This window comes from Pituophis catenifer, unplaced genomic scaffold, assembly GCF_029215685.1.
Source record: "Pituophis catenifer annectens isolate HBS135680 unplaced genomic scaffold, rPitCat1.0.hap2 SCAF_1, whole genome shotgun sequence".
Lineage (NCBI taxonomy): Eukaryota > Metazoa > Chordata > Lepidosauria > Squamata > Colubridae > Pituophis > Pituophis catenifer.
This window is the reverse complement of record NW_027256881.1, coordinates 250,428,613-250,445,913: the sequence shown is the minus strand read 5'-3', so window position 1 is coordinate 250,445,913 and position 17,301 is coordinate 250,428,613. Positions and strand designations below refer to the sequence as shown.

General features: G+C 41.0%; 1 protein-coding gene across 1 annotated transcript in view; it reads left to right on the top strand.

Annotated features, from left to right (window-relative positions):
- NUCB2 (nucleobindin 2) overlaps positions 1-17,301 on the top strand; it is a 43,696-nt gene that overhangs the window by 10,977 nt on the left and 15,418 nt on the right. The window contains exons 2-5 of the mRNA XM_070933574.1: positions 8,016-8,156; positions 10,894-11,001; positions 13,947-14,073; positions 15,875-15,978. Coding sequence (XP_070789675.1) covers positions 8,016-8,156; positions 10,894-11,001; positions 13,947-14,073; positions 15,875-15,978 — 480 coding nt within the window. The remainder of the gene's footprint in view (positions 1-8,015; positions 8,157-10,893; positions 11,002-13,946; positions 14,074-15,874; positions 15,979-17,301) is intronic.

Below are 17,301 nucleotides of genomic sequence, written 5' to 3'. Positions count from 1 at the left end.
CATTTTTTAAATTAATGTGTGAAATACTTGCAAATTATGACCTTAAATCATATATGCTATTTTCTCTGCCTTGCCCCCCCCCCATTTCATTCAAAATCCGTACACAATTCTTATCTGTTCATTTATTATCTTTATTATACAGCATGAGTTGTAGGAGGGCAAATGATTAGTGACCTTCATTACCAAGTGGGAAAATTGAACTTTGTTCTCACTGTTGATGCCTCACTGGCTAATAGTCATGGTAGTTATACATTACCATTAGTATCACAGGCAAAATACTGTATAATACTGTATTTCTCAATACTTACTGCTGGGAAGAAGAACAGAAAGATGTTGCTATAATTATGCCATGTTATGAGCTTTTCACTGAGTAGACAGTGTGAATTTAAGAGGCCTTTGCATTAGAACTTTTAGAGCTCCATCCATTCTGGTTTTTGTGAAGTTCCACACACATATACATGGCAGGGAGTGGGGGAGGGAAAGAGAGAGGAAGAGAGAGAAGAAAGAAAAAGTGTTAACGTATTTTCCCCTTTCCAGATGATTTTGAAATCATCTTGGCACAGAAGACTGTTCCAATTTTACTTATTTATTTTTTGGAGCGGCCTATAATTTTATATCCATGACAGCAAAATTGCGAGATGGTTTTGACTAAGAGAGAATGGCTGACCTGTAAACCAGGAGACACTTCCGGTTGTCTTCTGCTGACTTTACTGTTTTCTTTCTTCTTCACCCATTTTAAATACTTCTGTCCAATTCTAAACTTTTAACTATAGCACAAGAGTAAATTGGAGTAAGGACAGTTATTAAGCTGACAATTTCTCTGTCGTGCATTGGGAGTGAATCTTTTTCTTTCTGCCTTTCTTGTGTTAGAAGAAATATCCTTCTGGGTTCAGCTCCAAGTGGGGAAAAAGACACTGGAAACATGGAGACTGCTTGGAAAGATGGTTTAATGGTTGGCAGGATCACATGGTTTGAGTTCCTGAACAGAAAAGGGCAGAGATGCTGCAAGTCCCTTGGTTTTATGTCCTTTCTGGCTTTGAACTTCCTGGGCCCCCGAAAGAGTATCCTGATTGGTTGTCAGACTCCCAGGGGGTGGGGGTCTTAGCTGGCCTTGCTGGCTGATGTAATCTTCCCAGGTGCCATATGGTGAGTTTCTGTTGCTAGATGGGTCCTATTGTGTTAGTTTCTGTTGCTAGATGGGTCCTGTTGTGTTGCAGATGATGATCCTTTGACAAAGGATTGGGTTTCTGCCTCTGGCCCATTGACAAAAGGGTGGAGGGGGGGCAAGAAGATGGGAGCTGCTTCGTTTTAAAAACATGCTTCTTCATTTCTCATCCAGGGAAACATAATATTCTGCCTTTTTAATATTTCCTAAAATATTTAATTCTTCTAGGAAAGGGGTGGGTGCTAACTTCCTACACTTGTTTTAGACTTACCATCAGTGGTGGGTTTCAAAAATTTTTACTACCAGTTCTGTGGGCGTGGTTTGGTGGGCGTGGCATGGCATGGCTTGGTGGGCCTGGCTTGGTGGGTGTGGCAGGGGAAGGATACTGCAAAATCCCCATTTCCTCCCTTAGCATCTGGGATTTGGGAGGCAGAGAATAGATGGGGGCGGGGCCAGTCAGAATTTTTATTACCAGTTCTCTGAACTATTCAAAATTTCCGCTACTGGTTCTCCAGAACTGGTCAGAACCTGCTGCAACCCACCTCTGCTTACCATATCTGGGCTGTAGCAATCCAGATGATTACTGTGATGTTAGCAGAGTTAACTTTTTGTATTTCTTTGTTGCCTTCATGTAATTATTTGGATGGATTGCTGAAACCCACATAGGATAATCCTCTCTTCATCTGAATACCCAAGAAACAGTAGGGATTGTGGCCTCACTCTGCATTTCTGTCTTTTGAAATGTAGAAGGAGCCAGTCTTTCTATTTGCTCTTCCAATTACAAAGAAAAAGAAGAAGGAAAAGGAACATAGACTCATTTCTCTTATCCTAAGATTAAAAGAGAGCCTCATGCCTTCCTCTTATATTTCTACTTCCAAGCATAATTTGAAGTTATGGTTGCCATTTATCCCCCACTGTGGATTGTCCTATTTTGCATAAAAGGTTTTACTCCTAATCCTGATTAAGGGTTTATTTGGCAAATATGTGAGGGCTGGCTGTGTTCCAACAACAGAATGGAATTAAATCTGTTGTTGACATATGGCTGATGTTAGCCAGGGGTGGGTTCCAAATCCTGTCATTACTGGTTCGCTCTTGTGCGCGTTTGCTCTTGTGCGAGCAGCAACTGCTGCTGCTACTGGTTCACCCGATCCGATGCAAACCAGTAGCAACCCACCACTGATGTTAGCCCTTCAAGGTAGACCAAGATTAGGAAATCAATCATGTAGGCCTATAATGTAGTATAGAGCCTTGGTACTACAGTGGTTTAAAGCACCCTGTTATTAACACAGCTGCCTGCAATTTACTGCTGGTTCGAATCTCTCCAAGGCTCAAGGTTGACTCAGCCTTCCATCCTTTCTAAGGTAGGTTAAATGAGGACCCAGTTTGTGGGGGCAATAAGCTGACTTTGTATAAATATACAAAAGTATGAAGGCTATTGCTTAACGCACTGTAAGCCGCCCTGAGTCTCCGGAGAAGGGCGGCATATAAATCAAATTAAAAAAAAAAAATGTACTATTTTTATTGTAAAGTTATGGCAACAGAATCTTGCAAACATCCTCTCCTCTCTCCTTTAATATGAATCAGGGAAGAGCCTGTCTGTGACATTTACACATGCTACATTTCTGCTCAGGACTCATGTTTCTTTTATCTGACCATTGCCTTGGTAGCAGCTCTTCCTCTCCTTCAAGGCAAGTCCTTCAAAAGGCCATTTTCTCTTATCTTCTGCCATTCAGGAAACCATAGAATAATTTAATTGCTACTGAGAACTTCTCCAGTATTTCCATCCTTGCTAGAATAAAGTGCGTTCGTGTTTTTTCACCAATATCGGAAATAAATATTTAATATCCCACATGAAAATTTGGAATAGTAAAGAATAATTAATTAATTAATTAGGCCTTTTAATTTGCTATTGTTGCAGCAGATAGAATTAGTTATTGTTTTAAAATGCTATCCTTTGTTAGTATCATTAACCATTTTTGCGCGGGGTTTAATATGATGGGGTAGAAGAATGTTAGCTGACAACGAGAGAGGGATATTGGAGAGAACTCCCTGGCAGATTATGAAAAGATTGGATATAAATGAAAAGCAGTTTAAAATGGATAGTAAAGAAGTTTCAGATCTGTGAAAAAGTGTAGCAGTGTTTCACTTTTAATCAGGGGTGGGATCCTACCGGTTGAACAACCGGTTCGCTGAGTGCGCGTGTGCGCAGTTTCCATAAAATTGAACTTCCGCATTGCAAACAAGGAAAGGAGCAAGGAAAACAGCTGAGGAGGGCCAATTCAATCTGCTGCCCCTGATCAGCTGAGCTTCAGAAGCAGAAATAAAGTCAGTATAACCCGGGGTGGGCAGGCAGGCCCACTTTCACAGCAACAGAGAACCGGTTCACTCTCGGCAGGAAGTGAGAACTACAGGTTCAGCTGAACCGGGCCGAACCAGTAGAATCCCACCACTGCTTTTAATGTTGGAGGTGAGTGAGTAGCTCCCCAGATCCTTGGTGAAGGACAGAAAGCTTTAGCTGCATAAGGAAAATGAAAGAATGTGTAGTGATGAGGACTGAGGAACAAGCCCTGCCTCACGTTTATAAATACTTGGAAGTATCCTGGAAGCCTCATCTTGAAAGTATCAGTGAGTGAGAAAAGGACGAGACTGACAGGCGTTGAGAGCTAGAGATAAAACAGATGAGTCAGCATGAATGAATACAGAAAGTAGCTGGTGTTATAGTTGTCTGTAGCATTGCAACAGAGATCAACTGGAGGATGGAAAAAAGAAATTGAGTTGGAAGGAATTCAGATTGCAATTGATTTTTCAAATAAAGATCCAGGAGTGAGAGAAGCCCGGGAAGAGAATGAAGGAGGTTGGGAAGTCTTGCTTGTTTAGCAAACTAAGGGCATAAGGTTTGTGGGCACATAATCCCGGTAGATGTTTAAACAGGATTATTGTAAATTGATAAACTGATCGTGATCATCTCCTAGGTATTACAGCCATAAAACCTTTGGATAATTGTTTTATGGAAACAGAACCCATTCCAGTTCGGGAATCAGATCTAGAGCGGGATTGATCTATGTTAAATGCTCCCAGAAATTTAGTGAGTAAATCTCTCAGCTGCTTCTATTTCCATACTACCATAGTTAGTGAGAACTCTGATAATTCCCCTTTGCAGATGTCTGCCCAATTGATGCAGTTACTACAGATGGTGCTTTCCATCCAGATATGAAAGAAGAGAGGAAAATAAGAGGGTAGGGCCTACCCCTCTCAACCCTGGTTTAATATACAGAATGTTTTGAGTTTAAAAGTAAATCAATTAGGGAATTTAAGTTATACAAAGAGAACCCAGCAGAGCATCCTATTCAAGAGCTTGGTTCCTGAAGAAACAATACAAACATCTACCAAAAAAAAAAAAAAAAAAAGTTCACCAGTATCCCAAGCCAGGAACTCTATTCTGTTCTGGCATCTGATAGCCTCCCACCCATTTGATAAGCCCTTATCTTATACCTCCTTCTGTATGGGGCATTTAGAGCATTATATTCACAAAAAAAGATTCCTGACCCTAACCTGCTCCCAAATTGGGCCCCAGTTACAAGTTCTGAAATAAAGCCACTCATTGATCAGTGAAAGCTTTGGTGCGGTGGTCTAGTGGTGGAACTCTCGCCTCACAATCAGGAGGCTATGAGTTCGATCCTAGGTAGAAGCAGATATTTCTCTCTCTGGGCATGATGAGAATATATCTGCTGAATATAACTCTGCATTGGCGACAGGAAGAGCATCTGGCCAGTAAACACTCTGCTTCATTCAGTTGCCCAGACTCCACCCTGCAAGGGATTATGGGATTATTAATTGGAGATGATTGATTAGTGAAAGCTTGCTAAAGCTCCAGGCAATGATTTTATCACACCTGAAATAGTATGAAATACTCTGGAATGGTAGACCCCTATTCTTGCCTTCTGGTTTACTTATATTGATCGGATTGTGGAAATTCCAGAGGATTGGGGCCTAGCCATTATTGTGCCTATTTACAAAAAGGGCACCCAAACCCTGCCAGTTAACTATCAGCCTCTTAAGTATAATTAGTAGGCTCTATGCTAGACACTTTGGATGTGTCGGGTCAGTGGTAAGATGCTGAGCTTGTCAATCAAAAGGTCGGCAGTTAAGCAGTTTGAATCCGTAGTGCCGCGTAATGGGGTGAGCTCCCGTTACTTGTCCCAGCTTCTGCCAACCTAGCAGTTCGAAAGCACATAAAAAATGCAAGTAGTAAAATAGGGATCACCTGTTGTGGCTCTGTTACCTGAGCCTGTGTCATTGGCAGGAGAGGACTCCGAGAGTGAAACAGAGGAGTTGGCAAGGCCTCCCTCTCCAGGACCCTCCTCTCTGGCAATGCCTTCGATGTCCACCGAAGGGCAAGAGATAGGGCCGGGGCCAAGCATGTCCATGCAGCCACAGGTGGACAGTGATGAGAGTAATGAGTTTTGGCTGGATCCATGCCAACGTCGCAGAGATAAGCGCACGCAACAGAAGAAAAGGCGTGCCCGAGATTAGGCTGAGTCACTGGACCACACCCCACAAGGTATAAAAGGGAGCGTGGTGGCCAGTCAAGCCTTGTGACAAACAAAGCTGAAAGCTTCCATGCCATTCTGCATTGCCGGACTTTTGCTATAGACTTTGCTGGATTATCTTTGGACTTGATTGACTCTGTAATTATTGAGCTGTTTCCTTTGATGTACCAGAAGCGGGGAGAAGTTATCTCTCCTCTTCGTAAGTAATAAACTCTTGGCAGGCAGCCACTAGGTTGTTGCCAAGTTCTGTTATCATAAGGAAAAGGATTTTGTCGGCTGGTTTAGTCTTTAACTCTTGAACGTCTGTTGGTGTGTGTGCGTGTGGGACGGGGACAGAACACCACCTTAGGTGGGAAGGTAACAGCATTCCATGCATCTTTGGTGTTTAGTCATGCCAGCCACATGACCATGGAGACGTCTGCGGACAGCACTGGCTCTTTGGCTTTGAAATGGAGATGAGCACTGCCCCCTAGAGTCGGGAACGACTAGCACATATGTGTGAGAGAACCTTTACTTTTTATGTTAGACACTTATACAACAAATTAGTCAAGTGCAGGGGTGAAATGCTCCCCGTTCGGACTGAATCGCCCGATCCGGTAGTGATGGTGGTGGGTGGTTCGGAGAACCGGTAGCAAAAATCCCTGCCCCCCCCATGCCCAGCTGAGTTGTGCGATCATCAGAGGCTTTTTTTTTTTACTCTTAAAAGCATTTTTTCTACAACCTCTTCGGCCAAAAAAATGCTTTTAAAAATTAAAAAAAAGCCTCTGATGATCGCACGGCTCAGCTGGGATCGTCAGAGGCTTTTAAAAGCATTTTTTCCTGCAACCTCTTAAGGTTATAGAAAAAATGCTTTTAAAAGTAAAAAAAAAAGTTGGCCATGCCCACTCAGTCACATTACCACCCCCACCCCCACCAACCCACGCCCACAGAACCGGTAGTAGCAAATTTTACATTTCACCACAGGTCAAGTAGATTGACTTAGAACATGTACTGCAGATGAGCCAGCAGGAATCAGGTCTGGACACTAATTATCAACATGCTATTATTCTTCAACACCTAGCCAAAACATACATGTCTAAACCAGGCTCATCTTTGAATACTACATTTATTGATTTCAGATCCACATTTGATCTAGTTCCCAGAGAAAGGCTCTGGTCTAAGCTTCTGCATACAACCATTGACATTTGCCTATTATTGCTTATGCACAATCTTTACAAAAACTCCAGACTCAATGCAGCGATGATACTCTAACCTAGAGAGGAGAAAGGCAAGGATGCACTCTACCCCTCCGCTGTTTAATCTCTCTGTAAATCCACTTGTGGCCCAATTAAACCAATTAGAGCACCCTCCCTCAAAATTAACTAATAGACATATTGCCATCCCTGTTATATATAGATGATATAGTACTTTTATCACAAATGCAAGTTGGGCTTAGATGAGCCTTGAACGCGAGTCTGCCTAGTTAATACTTTGAAGAGGCCTTTGCAATCTACACTAGTAAAACTAAGATCATGATCTTTGCAAAAAGACCTAACCTGCACACCTGTAAGATAAATGGCCAGAACATCAGACAAGTCAAATCCTTTAAGTATTTGGGCATAATTTTTCATAGCTCCATAAAACACAGTGCACATCAAAACTATGTTATCCCAAATGCCTAAAAAACCACAGCTCACATCCAGCTATATTTCATCTTCCGTAAGGACTCAGGGGCTCAATTTATAACTCCTTGCCTAATATAATATCCAGGAAATACTCATCTTTTTTTATGTACAACCACTGCTAATCAGATCAGTTCGAAGTAGTTTCTCTGAATGTGGCCAAATTCTGTTATGCTCTAAGCAAAATTAGGCAGGCTCTTAACTGCCCACTGATAAGCCACCACTAAGCGTAATATATTATTTTGTCTGATATTTATTTTTGTTTTTTATTATTGTTGTCGTCGTTTTTAATGCTGGTCTGTGACTGTAATAAAAAATAATGAATTGATTGTAAATTGAAAATGGGGTGAGGAAAATAGGTATAGATAGCTGTGGTTTGGTGTGAATAATATAGAAGTATGCTGGCTGTTGTAATAAATATAATGTGTGGGTGGGAAACAGGCTAGTTTTGCAGAGGTGTGCTGCACATTAAAGTCAGTTTCAGTGTGATGTGTGTTGTAAGGTCCTTATAGAGATTGGCGGGGGAGAGACCAGTGCAGGATATTATGGTGGAGTCACATATTGGCACTGGGAAAAGCAGGGAAAAATACAGCGTATAATACCGGAAATTGCTCAGAGTGATATCTTGTTTTATTTCAGATAAGATGGAGAACTACTTTATTACAACAATGTCTTTTGCTGCTGACCTCTGTTGTAATTATATTGGAAGCAGTGCCGATAGATGTGGACAAGACAAAAGTACAGGAGGAAGAAAAAGACAGTGCAAAAGTAGATAATCCGGTAAGTCATTTCATTAAATGTGGTTTTCTTAATGTAATCCATTACCAGTGTTTAGATTGTCTGTGGCATACATATTAGCTGCATTTAGATATTTTCCTGTTGAGTTCTGGGAATATTAGAGCCAAAGAAAGACAAGATAAAAAAGGTTAAATAAAAGCAATTAGGTTTAAAACATTGTCTTAGGCCAGTGATGGCTAACCTTTTCGGCACCGAGTGCAAACCCATAATGCAATGCATGCATGGCCCATACGCATGCATGCACGACCCCCCTGTGTGCGTCCCCACGCATGCGCACACAGCCCTGTGCATGCAACCCCCCACATATGCATGCACCCCTACCGCATGCGCCCCTCCCCACACGTGTGGCAGAGACCCGAAAACCACCTGGCCGGCGGGAAGCTTATGCAGCTGAGCTGGGGCAACGGCTCGCATACCCGCAAGGAGGGCTCTGCGTGCCATCTGTACCATAGGTTCGCCATCACAGTCCTAGCTATAAGGTTATTTCTCAACAAGTATACTTAATTACAGCCAGGTTGGTCTAGTGGGTTAAGGCAGCAGGCTACAAAGAGAGAGACTATGAGCTCAATTCCCACCTTAGCCATGAAAGGCCAGTTGGATGACTTTGGGCCAGTTACTCCCTCTCAGCCTGACCCATCTCACAGAGTTGTTGTTGTGGGGAGTATAGGAGAAGGAAGGTGTGTTGGATGCATTCTCACTGCCTTATTTGCAAAAAAGTAATAAACGTGGGTGCAAATAAATAACATTCAGAGTGGAATTAGTTCAAATTTTAGTATTTGCAGTAGTCCTCCCTGAACAGCCATTCATTCACCAACTGTTTGAAGTTATGACATTGCTGAATTAGTTGTAATTACAACCAATTATGGACAGTGTAGTGCCTCTGCAGTTATTTGCTTAAAATTTGGGCACCTTGCCTTCAATTACGTATAACCACAGTGTGTGCTTCAATCCCCCCCTCACTTATCTCCCCCTGTTTCTGCCCTTTTTCCATCCTGCACTCTACTGCTGCTACCTACCCCTACTGCCCCATACCCCCACTGTCCTTTGCCATCTTCTTCCTTCCCCTACTGGCTTGGATCCAGGTGCTGGGCAAGGGCTCAGCCCCGAGGTGTGTGTGAGAAGCATAGCAGGGTGGCATAGCTTTGTCTGCTAAAGGCAGCTTGCTGGGCCCAACTGGGGAAGAGACAGGGTGGTGGTGTGGGCAGCAGCTATGGGCATTGTACAATGTCTTGTGAAGCTTTGCAAGCCCCTCATGACCCCCTCTTCACAACCAGGCCTGGCAATGCCATCTTACGCACGGTGTGCATATCTTCAGGCTGCACCCTTGCCCAGCGCCTGGATCCAGGGCCAGCAGCAAGGGAAAGAAGATGGTGAAGATCAGCTGAGCGCAGCAAGGGGGATAGTAGTGGTAGGCATCATTGGCGGAGTGCAGGGGGCCCCAAAGGACAGAGATGGGGAAGGAGATACGCAGGTTGAAATGCACACGCAGTTGTAAATGCAAGCGAGTTGCCAATTGCCCAAATTTTAATCATGTGACCACAATGTTCATAACGTTGGGGATTGGTTCGAACTACCACTTTGTTCAGTGTAGTCATAACTTTGAGTGGTCATTGAATGTTAAGGGATGAACATTTGTAAATGCTAGAATTTGAGCTATTCCCATCCTATGGGCTAAAAGGAATACGTTTCAAAGGGCAGAGATGGGGAAATTAGGCGGGTGGGGCGGAATTGAAGTGGAGGCAGCAGGGCAGGGGGGCAGACCCTCAAATGCTGAAGGCTGCTCTCTCTCCAGGCCTGTCTGGGGAGGAGGCAGAGGGACGAGGGTGGCAGTTCATGCCAGGCAGGAGAAGTGTGAAGTCCTTATCTAATGACCGCACAGTCCTCACCTAATGACCAGAACTGAGACTACCAGAACTACTACTGCAAAGCAGCACAGTCACATGATGTTTCACCTAATGATCGCTTCACTTAGCAACAGAAACCCTGATTCCAATTCGGAATGTAAAACGCAGGCTATCTGTAGTTTATGGTGGAGCTTGACAGGTTGTTATCTTTTTTTTTATCGAAGCCACAGGATCCTTGATTTTGGTCAAATTCCTCTCACCTGGCTTCTGGTCCTGAAATTTTTACAGGGAGATTGGCTTAGTCTAGGAAAAAAATACAAAGTTTGGTTTAAACTTACAGATCACTTTGCAAAGTGGAAGAGACTGTAATTATTTTCCTAAACAAAGTTGGCCTGATTAGGACAAGCAGGCCTTTGCTTTCTGTTGGCAGAAACATTTTAAGAAAGAGTTAATGCATTTAATAAGACTTGCTTCTGACGGAAAGCAGGCTAAAAACATTCAAAGCAATCTGGCAATCGTTATAAGTGTTGGAACTGCAAGACCAGTTCATCAAACCTAGAAAGGTTCCTTATAATTTCAGAGAGAAAAGAGAAAAATATTTTCTTCTTTTATAGGTTCCAGTGAAATCCAAAACTTGGCATTTCAAATTGAACTGAACTCATAGGATGTGTGTCTGTGTTTAAAATTAATTCTTGCTGTGTGAATTTGCTACACCTTCAGCATTGAACAACAAAAGATTATAATTGATTGTTGGAAAATCAGCAAGGATAAAGCACGCCTATTGTAGATGAAATATTTTTTATAGATAAAGCAACATTTCTCATCCCTGCCTCTACTTTATTAAACTAATGGTAATTATATGTATATCTTAAAAGGACACTGGATTGTATTATGATGCCTATCTCAGACAAGTGATCGAAGTTTTGGAGACAGACACACATTTCAGAGAAAAACTCCAAACAGCAAACATAGAGGAAATAAAGGTAAGCATAATAACTAGCAAATTTTAATAAAATGAAAACAATGAGATCTGTGGTTTTATCTACCCTGTGTTCATTGAGAAAGAATTCAATCACTTGCTGTAAGCATGTCTCTCAAACAATACTAAATATGTAGCTTCTTTTGGAAAAACAACCCTAAAAACTAAAACCTAGAATTCTCTGCTTTCTAGTAGAAAATTAAAATGAATTATTTTGAATCCTGTATTAATTTGTGATATCAACACATCTTTTTCTCGTGGAATATTTACCTTGAAATCTTCTTAAACTTTGCAATTCCGAACAATGTCTACATTACCTAACTTGCGCTGATACAAAAAGCAACTGGGTTCTCACATGGCAAACCCAAAATACAGTACATGGATTTGATTACATATATTATGTGAACCCAGCAATTCTGATCTGTAAACTATGATTTTTGACTTTGTATTATGTACACGCTCAGGTTGTTCCCAGTGGTGGGATTCAAATAATTTAACCAGTTCTCTGCCCTAATGACTGGCTGGGTAGGAGTGGCCATGGTGGGCATGGCCAAGGGGTGTGATAGGCAGCACTCAGCCTCCTGCACCCTATGAGCAAAAACAGGCTGCGGGGGGGAAGTGCCACCCATGCCCCGTTTTGGGCCTAGGAGGCCTCCTTGAAGCCTCCTGGGAGTGAAAATGGGCAGTGGGGGGGGGATGTCCGCATCCCCCATGCCCCGTTTTGGGCCTAGGAAGCCTCCCTGCACTTACCTGGGAACCAAAATGGGTGCGTTGGGACTCCTGGAAGTGGTGGGGTGGGGTGGGGCCAGTCAGCAATTTAGCTACCGGTTTGCCTGAACCGGTCTGAACCAGCTGAATCCCACCACTGGTTATTCCCCAATCCAAAGCATAAAATATCATGCAGCCTTTGGCCATTGCTGAACACAACTCCCAATACTTGGTCAGCATTACGATTGGGGAGGTGGGCTGAAAGATATATTTATTTATAAAATGTATTGGCCACCCATCTTACCAGAGGATAACACTAGGCAGCTTACAATCATATATGTATGCATGTATATGTATATATGTATATGTATGAACCTAGGTACTCCCACATTACACCAATCCTCCGTGAGCTGCACTGGCTTCCTACTGGTCTCCGGTCACAATTCAAGGGGTTGGTTATTACCTTTAAAGCCCTATATGGCTTAGGGCCAGGCTATCTTCGAGACTGTCTTCTACCGCATAGCTCCAAGCGACCAGTAAGATCCCACAGAGTTGGCCTCCTCCTGGTCCCGTCAGCTAAACAGTGTCGGCTGGCGGGTCCGTGGGGAAGGGCCTTCTCTGTGGCTCTCTGGAATCACTACCTCCTGAGGCCCGGACCACTCCCACCCTACTGGCCTTCCGGAAAATGGTGAAAACCTGGCTTTTCCGGCAGGCTTGGGGCCGTTGATCTCGCCACTGCGATCTTGCGAAATCCCGCCATGAGCAGTGTGTATGGGTTTTTTTAACGTCTCTTATTGTATATTGTTCATATTGTCTTTGTTGTAAGCCGTCCAGAGTCGTCGGAGAGTTGGGTGGCATAGAAATATGAAAAATAAATAAATAAATAAATAAATAAATAAATAAATAAATAAATAAATAAATAAATAAATAAATATAAAAACATAAGTTAATGCCAACCACTAAAATCCAATTACAGAGGGGGAGGGGAAGGGCAGGGGGGGAAGATGGGACAGCTCAACATATCTGGAGGGCCATATTCAATGTCTAAATTCAGTGCGCCTATAGTGCAGAGTACTTACTACAATACTAGCTGGAGTACTTTGAAGAGTCTTAGAAATACTTTATAGCTTTCCCATGCTATGATCTTCTTGAGTTCTTTTATTATTCCTATACGCAATTTTTTTCTACCACCCCGGAACAAATATCCAGATTAAAATATCCACTAATCCATACTTTCCTATGCAACTTTCCCTGTTGTCTGATGGATTTCAACCAGAGGTGGAAACAGCAGGCCAGTCGAAGGTAGTTTGATGTTCAATGGCTAATAAGCAGCAGCTCACTTCAAGTGAGGAATGATTTTCCTTTCTGACTCCTGGCATGAAAAAAACAACAACAGCTGAGACATAGTATTGGGGAATTTACCTGTGAAATTAATGTTAAATGAAAACATTATTGTTCAACCTTTTCCAGGATGCATTTTAATAAAGCAAATCATCCCAATATCAAGTTATGACTTGTTACAGCCAAATTGCAGCATGTGTTCTTGGTGTCATTCATTCCAAAGATTTCAGTTCAATATAGAAAGGATAGTTTAATCCAGAGTGATTGTGATGTACATAGAAGATGCTGCATATTATACATAATTGTAGTTTAAATATATTTGCTTCAAACTACTGCTAGTGGCACGTCTATTAAAATGTTTCGGAGAAAATGTTGCTAGTGCTGAAAGCTCTGCCTTTGGGAGGAGTGTCTCAAAAATCCATCCAGGAGTTGAAAATTATTATTTTACTGGATTAATGTATGCCGCCCAGAGTTAGCTTTGGTGAGATGGACAGCCATATAAGCCTGATTGATTGATTGATTGATTGATTGATTGATTACTAACTAACTAACTAACTAACTAACTAACTAACTAACTAACTAACTAATAGTATTAATAACTAAATATTGTGCATAAACTCTGTTACATCATTGTGCATCAGTCTTTGGTATATGCTATTTAGGTACCTTCTCAATCAATTTGATTTCCATTGAATTATTAAGTGAAAATGATAACTTATCAATGCTCATACCCTCTGCTTTTAAAGTTTTGCTTGGTGTTTGAAAATTTTAGATGTTGGTTTCTCTTAGGAGAATGGAAAGTTATTTTACTTAGTGCATTCAGTTATAGATGGTAACCAATGAAATTATTCTTTAGAAAAATAATGACTTTTTGTGTCAATGCTTTGTTATTGTTGACAGAGTGGAAAGTTAAGCAAAGAGCTAGACTTAGTTGGCCATAAGGTGAGAACAAAACTGGATGAACTGAAAAGGCAGGAAGTTGCAAGATTAAGGATGTTAATCAAAGCCAAGATTGATGCATTTCAAGGTAAGTAGACAAAGGAGAAAAAAAATGAATGAATTGGCAATAATGTTTCAATTTTCTCCTTCATTTACAGCTGTGTTTGAATCAGATAAAACTTATTCATTACTTATTCTTGTTCTACTCAGAAATTAGGGGTGAGAATGACAAGCTCGTTCTGAAGAAACAACATCTGCAAAATAAATTGCTTGAAATTGAATCAGTTTAAAGAAGGGGTTTCCATTGTGACATTGTCATGTAGCTGTGTGTTATTTTTTAAATAAACCATTCAAGTAAATCTCTGTACGGGAGGAATGCAGTATTTCAGATAATAATCCATATGTTCAAATCATGAAAATTCATCATGTGTAATGACAACTTTAATTGTGGAAGAGTTTTAATCTTCTCTACAGCAGATGGTAGCAATTAAGTGACCTTGGCTGATTTCAAAAAGTTAAACAGAATCAAACCTAGAATAGTGTTTAGATGACCTACCAGGGAGTTCTTGGTTTGTAGACCAAAGTGTGAAATCCCAAAAAGCAACAATCCAGATGGCAAACCCTTTCCATATTGACATCAGAAAAACAATACATGCATGCCAACACCAGAAGCCATGTTGGAGAGTTAGGGCCAGTTTACACAATTATCCCTTTTACATTTCTTTTTTCCTTCTCTTATTTTGACTAAAACTATTCCATTCCAAAACGTTATCATTACACTGCAAGTCACTTCTCAAATATTATGAAGATGAAGTGGGCTATAGGAAGAAAGCACTTCATACCCAACCAATGTTGCCTTAATGGAGTTCTGAAAATTTTATATCAATTTTTAAAACTCTCTGATTATACCCAAGTAGGGTATAATAAATAATATTACCAATAAAATATTGTTACTTTAAAATCTATTTTCTTCATCTTATACAGAGGCTCCCAAAAGGCATAATTCTTTGGAGAGGGCTAGGATTATAATTTCCTGATTTGGAAATGGTTAGTGCGCCTTTATTTCATTAGTAAGAATGAAATGTCTAAAAAAAAATCTGTGGGAAAATAACTTGATAATTTAATTTATAGCTGCAAACCTATATCTTGCTTGGATTGCATAGCATATCAACAAGTAGCAAAAGTAGAGGCATTCTTCTTTAAAAATGTTGTCATACTTTAAGAGCACTTTGGACATTCCTCCTCCTTTTTATTTAAACACCCAAGCACTGTCCTTTGCAACCTAAATGTATTCATAATCTCAAGTGCCCAATGGCAGTCCAGTTATACAGGTTTTTCTGTCTCTTATCGATAGCTTTTCCTGACTGGTGTATATTCTCATTCTCTCTACACCTTGTTCCTGTGGTTAAGGTGAAGCAGATTTTTGTAATCTCCACATAAGCAGGCGTTAAGCCACCTGAGAAATTGCCTTCAGATTAGAGAGAAGAATCACCCCAAGCGATTTGGCCTGTCCTGAGCAGGCCTGTTATCCTCACATGCCATGGAGGAAGCCATCTTATCACCAAGACTGAAAACAAATCAAGATCTGGGCTAGTCAGTTTTTATATCTGGAGTCTATGTTTGTAGGCGTCCTGCTAGCAACAACTTCAACAACAACAGCAACCTGTTGAGGCCTACCTTTTATATCGCCTGGGCATTTTTCATCTAATTAAAAACTTCTGTTGAACCTTGTGAATGCTGTAGGTTATGAATATCTTTGTAAAATATGAATTGGCTTATTTTATATGAAATATAAAATAAGATACGCTCTTGAATTCTACCCAGTGCTTGTTGTATTGTATCTATCAATGTAGTCACCATGGTTCTGTTTTTGTGTGGGTTGCTTTTAGATTCTGGCATAGACCATCAAGCTCTTCTCAAACAGTTTGAGCATCTGAACCATCATAACCCTCACACTTTTGAAGTTAAAGATTTAGACATGCTAATCAAAGCTGTAAGTGTCCAGCAAATATTTTCTCAGATGATTGTTTGCTCTCTCTCTCTCTCTCTCTCTTTTTTTAAAAAATATGTTTTTCTGTACTGGTCTGAAATTTTGTCTCTTTAATTTGTCAGTTTTAAATACCTTTCATAGTTATCTCAGGAATCTTAACTTGGAACTCCATTTGGATCCATAATATAATGTTGTGTTACATAAGATTTGTACACTTTAACAACTGCCCTTTGCCCATCTGCTTGTGCTCCTTGTAGTGAGTGCATCATGGAATGAATGTTCTCAAGCCAATATAAGCAGCTTTATATTTTTACTAAGTCTTTAAACCTTTAAACTGAGCCAATTTAATTCCTTCTCACATTTTATTATACGTGGAAGTAACTTCATATTAGTCAACCAATATTGTTTCACCGGATTAACAGTCTGTTTAATAAGTATTCAAATCAGTTTAAATGTACTCAGTTTTCCGAATAATAGTATAGTTTGTTTTGTAATGTTAGAAATCTCATTTGCAACTTAAAAAAACCATTCAGTGATGGCAGGAAAAGCTTCTTCAATGCAGCAGATCCTGAATAGCTTTAAAATATGCTTAAGTGTATATCTGTTTAACATCTGCTCCACGGATAAATGAACGATTGCATTTATTAATTAACTTACTAATTAAAACTTAACTTTAAAAAAATTAAAAAGATGGTCCTCTCTCTTTCTTGAGGGCTTCCATCAAGAAACAGAATTGCAGATATGAAAAGTGTAACTGAAGTAAATAAATGTGTAAAGATAGTATGTAGAGCCAGTTTGGAGTAATGGCTAAGGCATCAGATTAGAAATCAGGACACTGTTAAGTTCAATTCCTGCCTTGGGCATCTTGGCCCAGTCACCTCTCAGCCCCAGGAAGGAGGCAATGACAAAGCACTTCTGAAAAACCTTCCCAACAAAACTTCTCTAGGCAGTCTCTGAGAATCAGGGACGGTTGAACAGAAAAATAAAAAATAAAGTTAGGGCAGACTTCTATGAAGGAAGCTGTGTTAGTCCCTGTTGCAGGAAGGAAGGAGGAAGGCAATGCCCCTCTCTTCCCAGCTGAGTGGCAAGCAAACAACCCTATTTGTCCACACCTTACAGGCAGAGGTGGGATTCACTTACCTTCCCTACCGGTTTGCAAATGTGAATGTGCGCGTTCGCTGCTCTCCAATGTGCCACCTTCGGCATATGTTCGGCCTTCCGCGCATGTTTGCACTCGTGCCTTCCGCGCATGTGCACAGCCTCAAAAACGTGGCTAAATAGGATGTAATTACATCCGGGCAGGTGGGCGGAGCCTACCACAGTCAC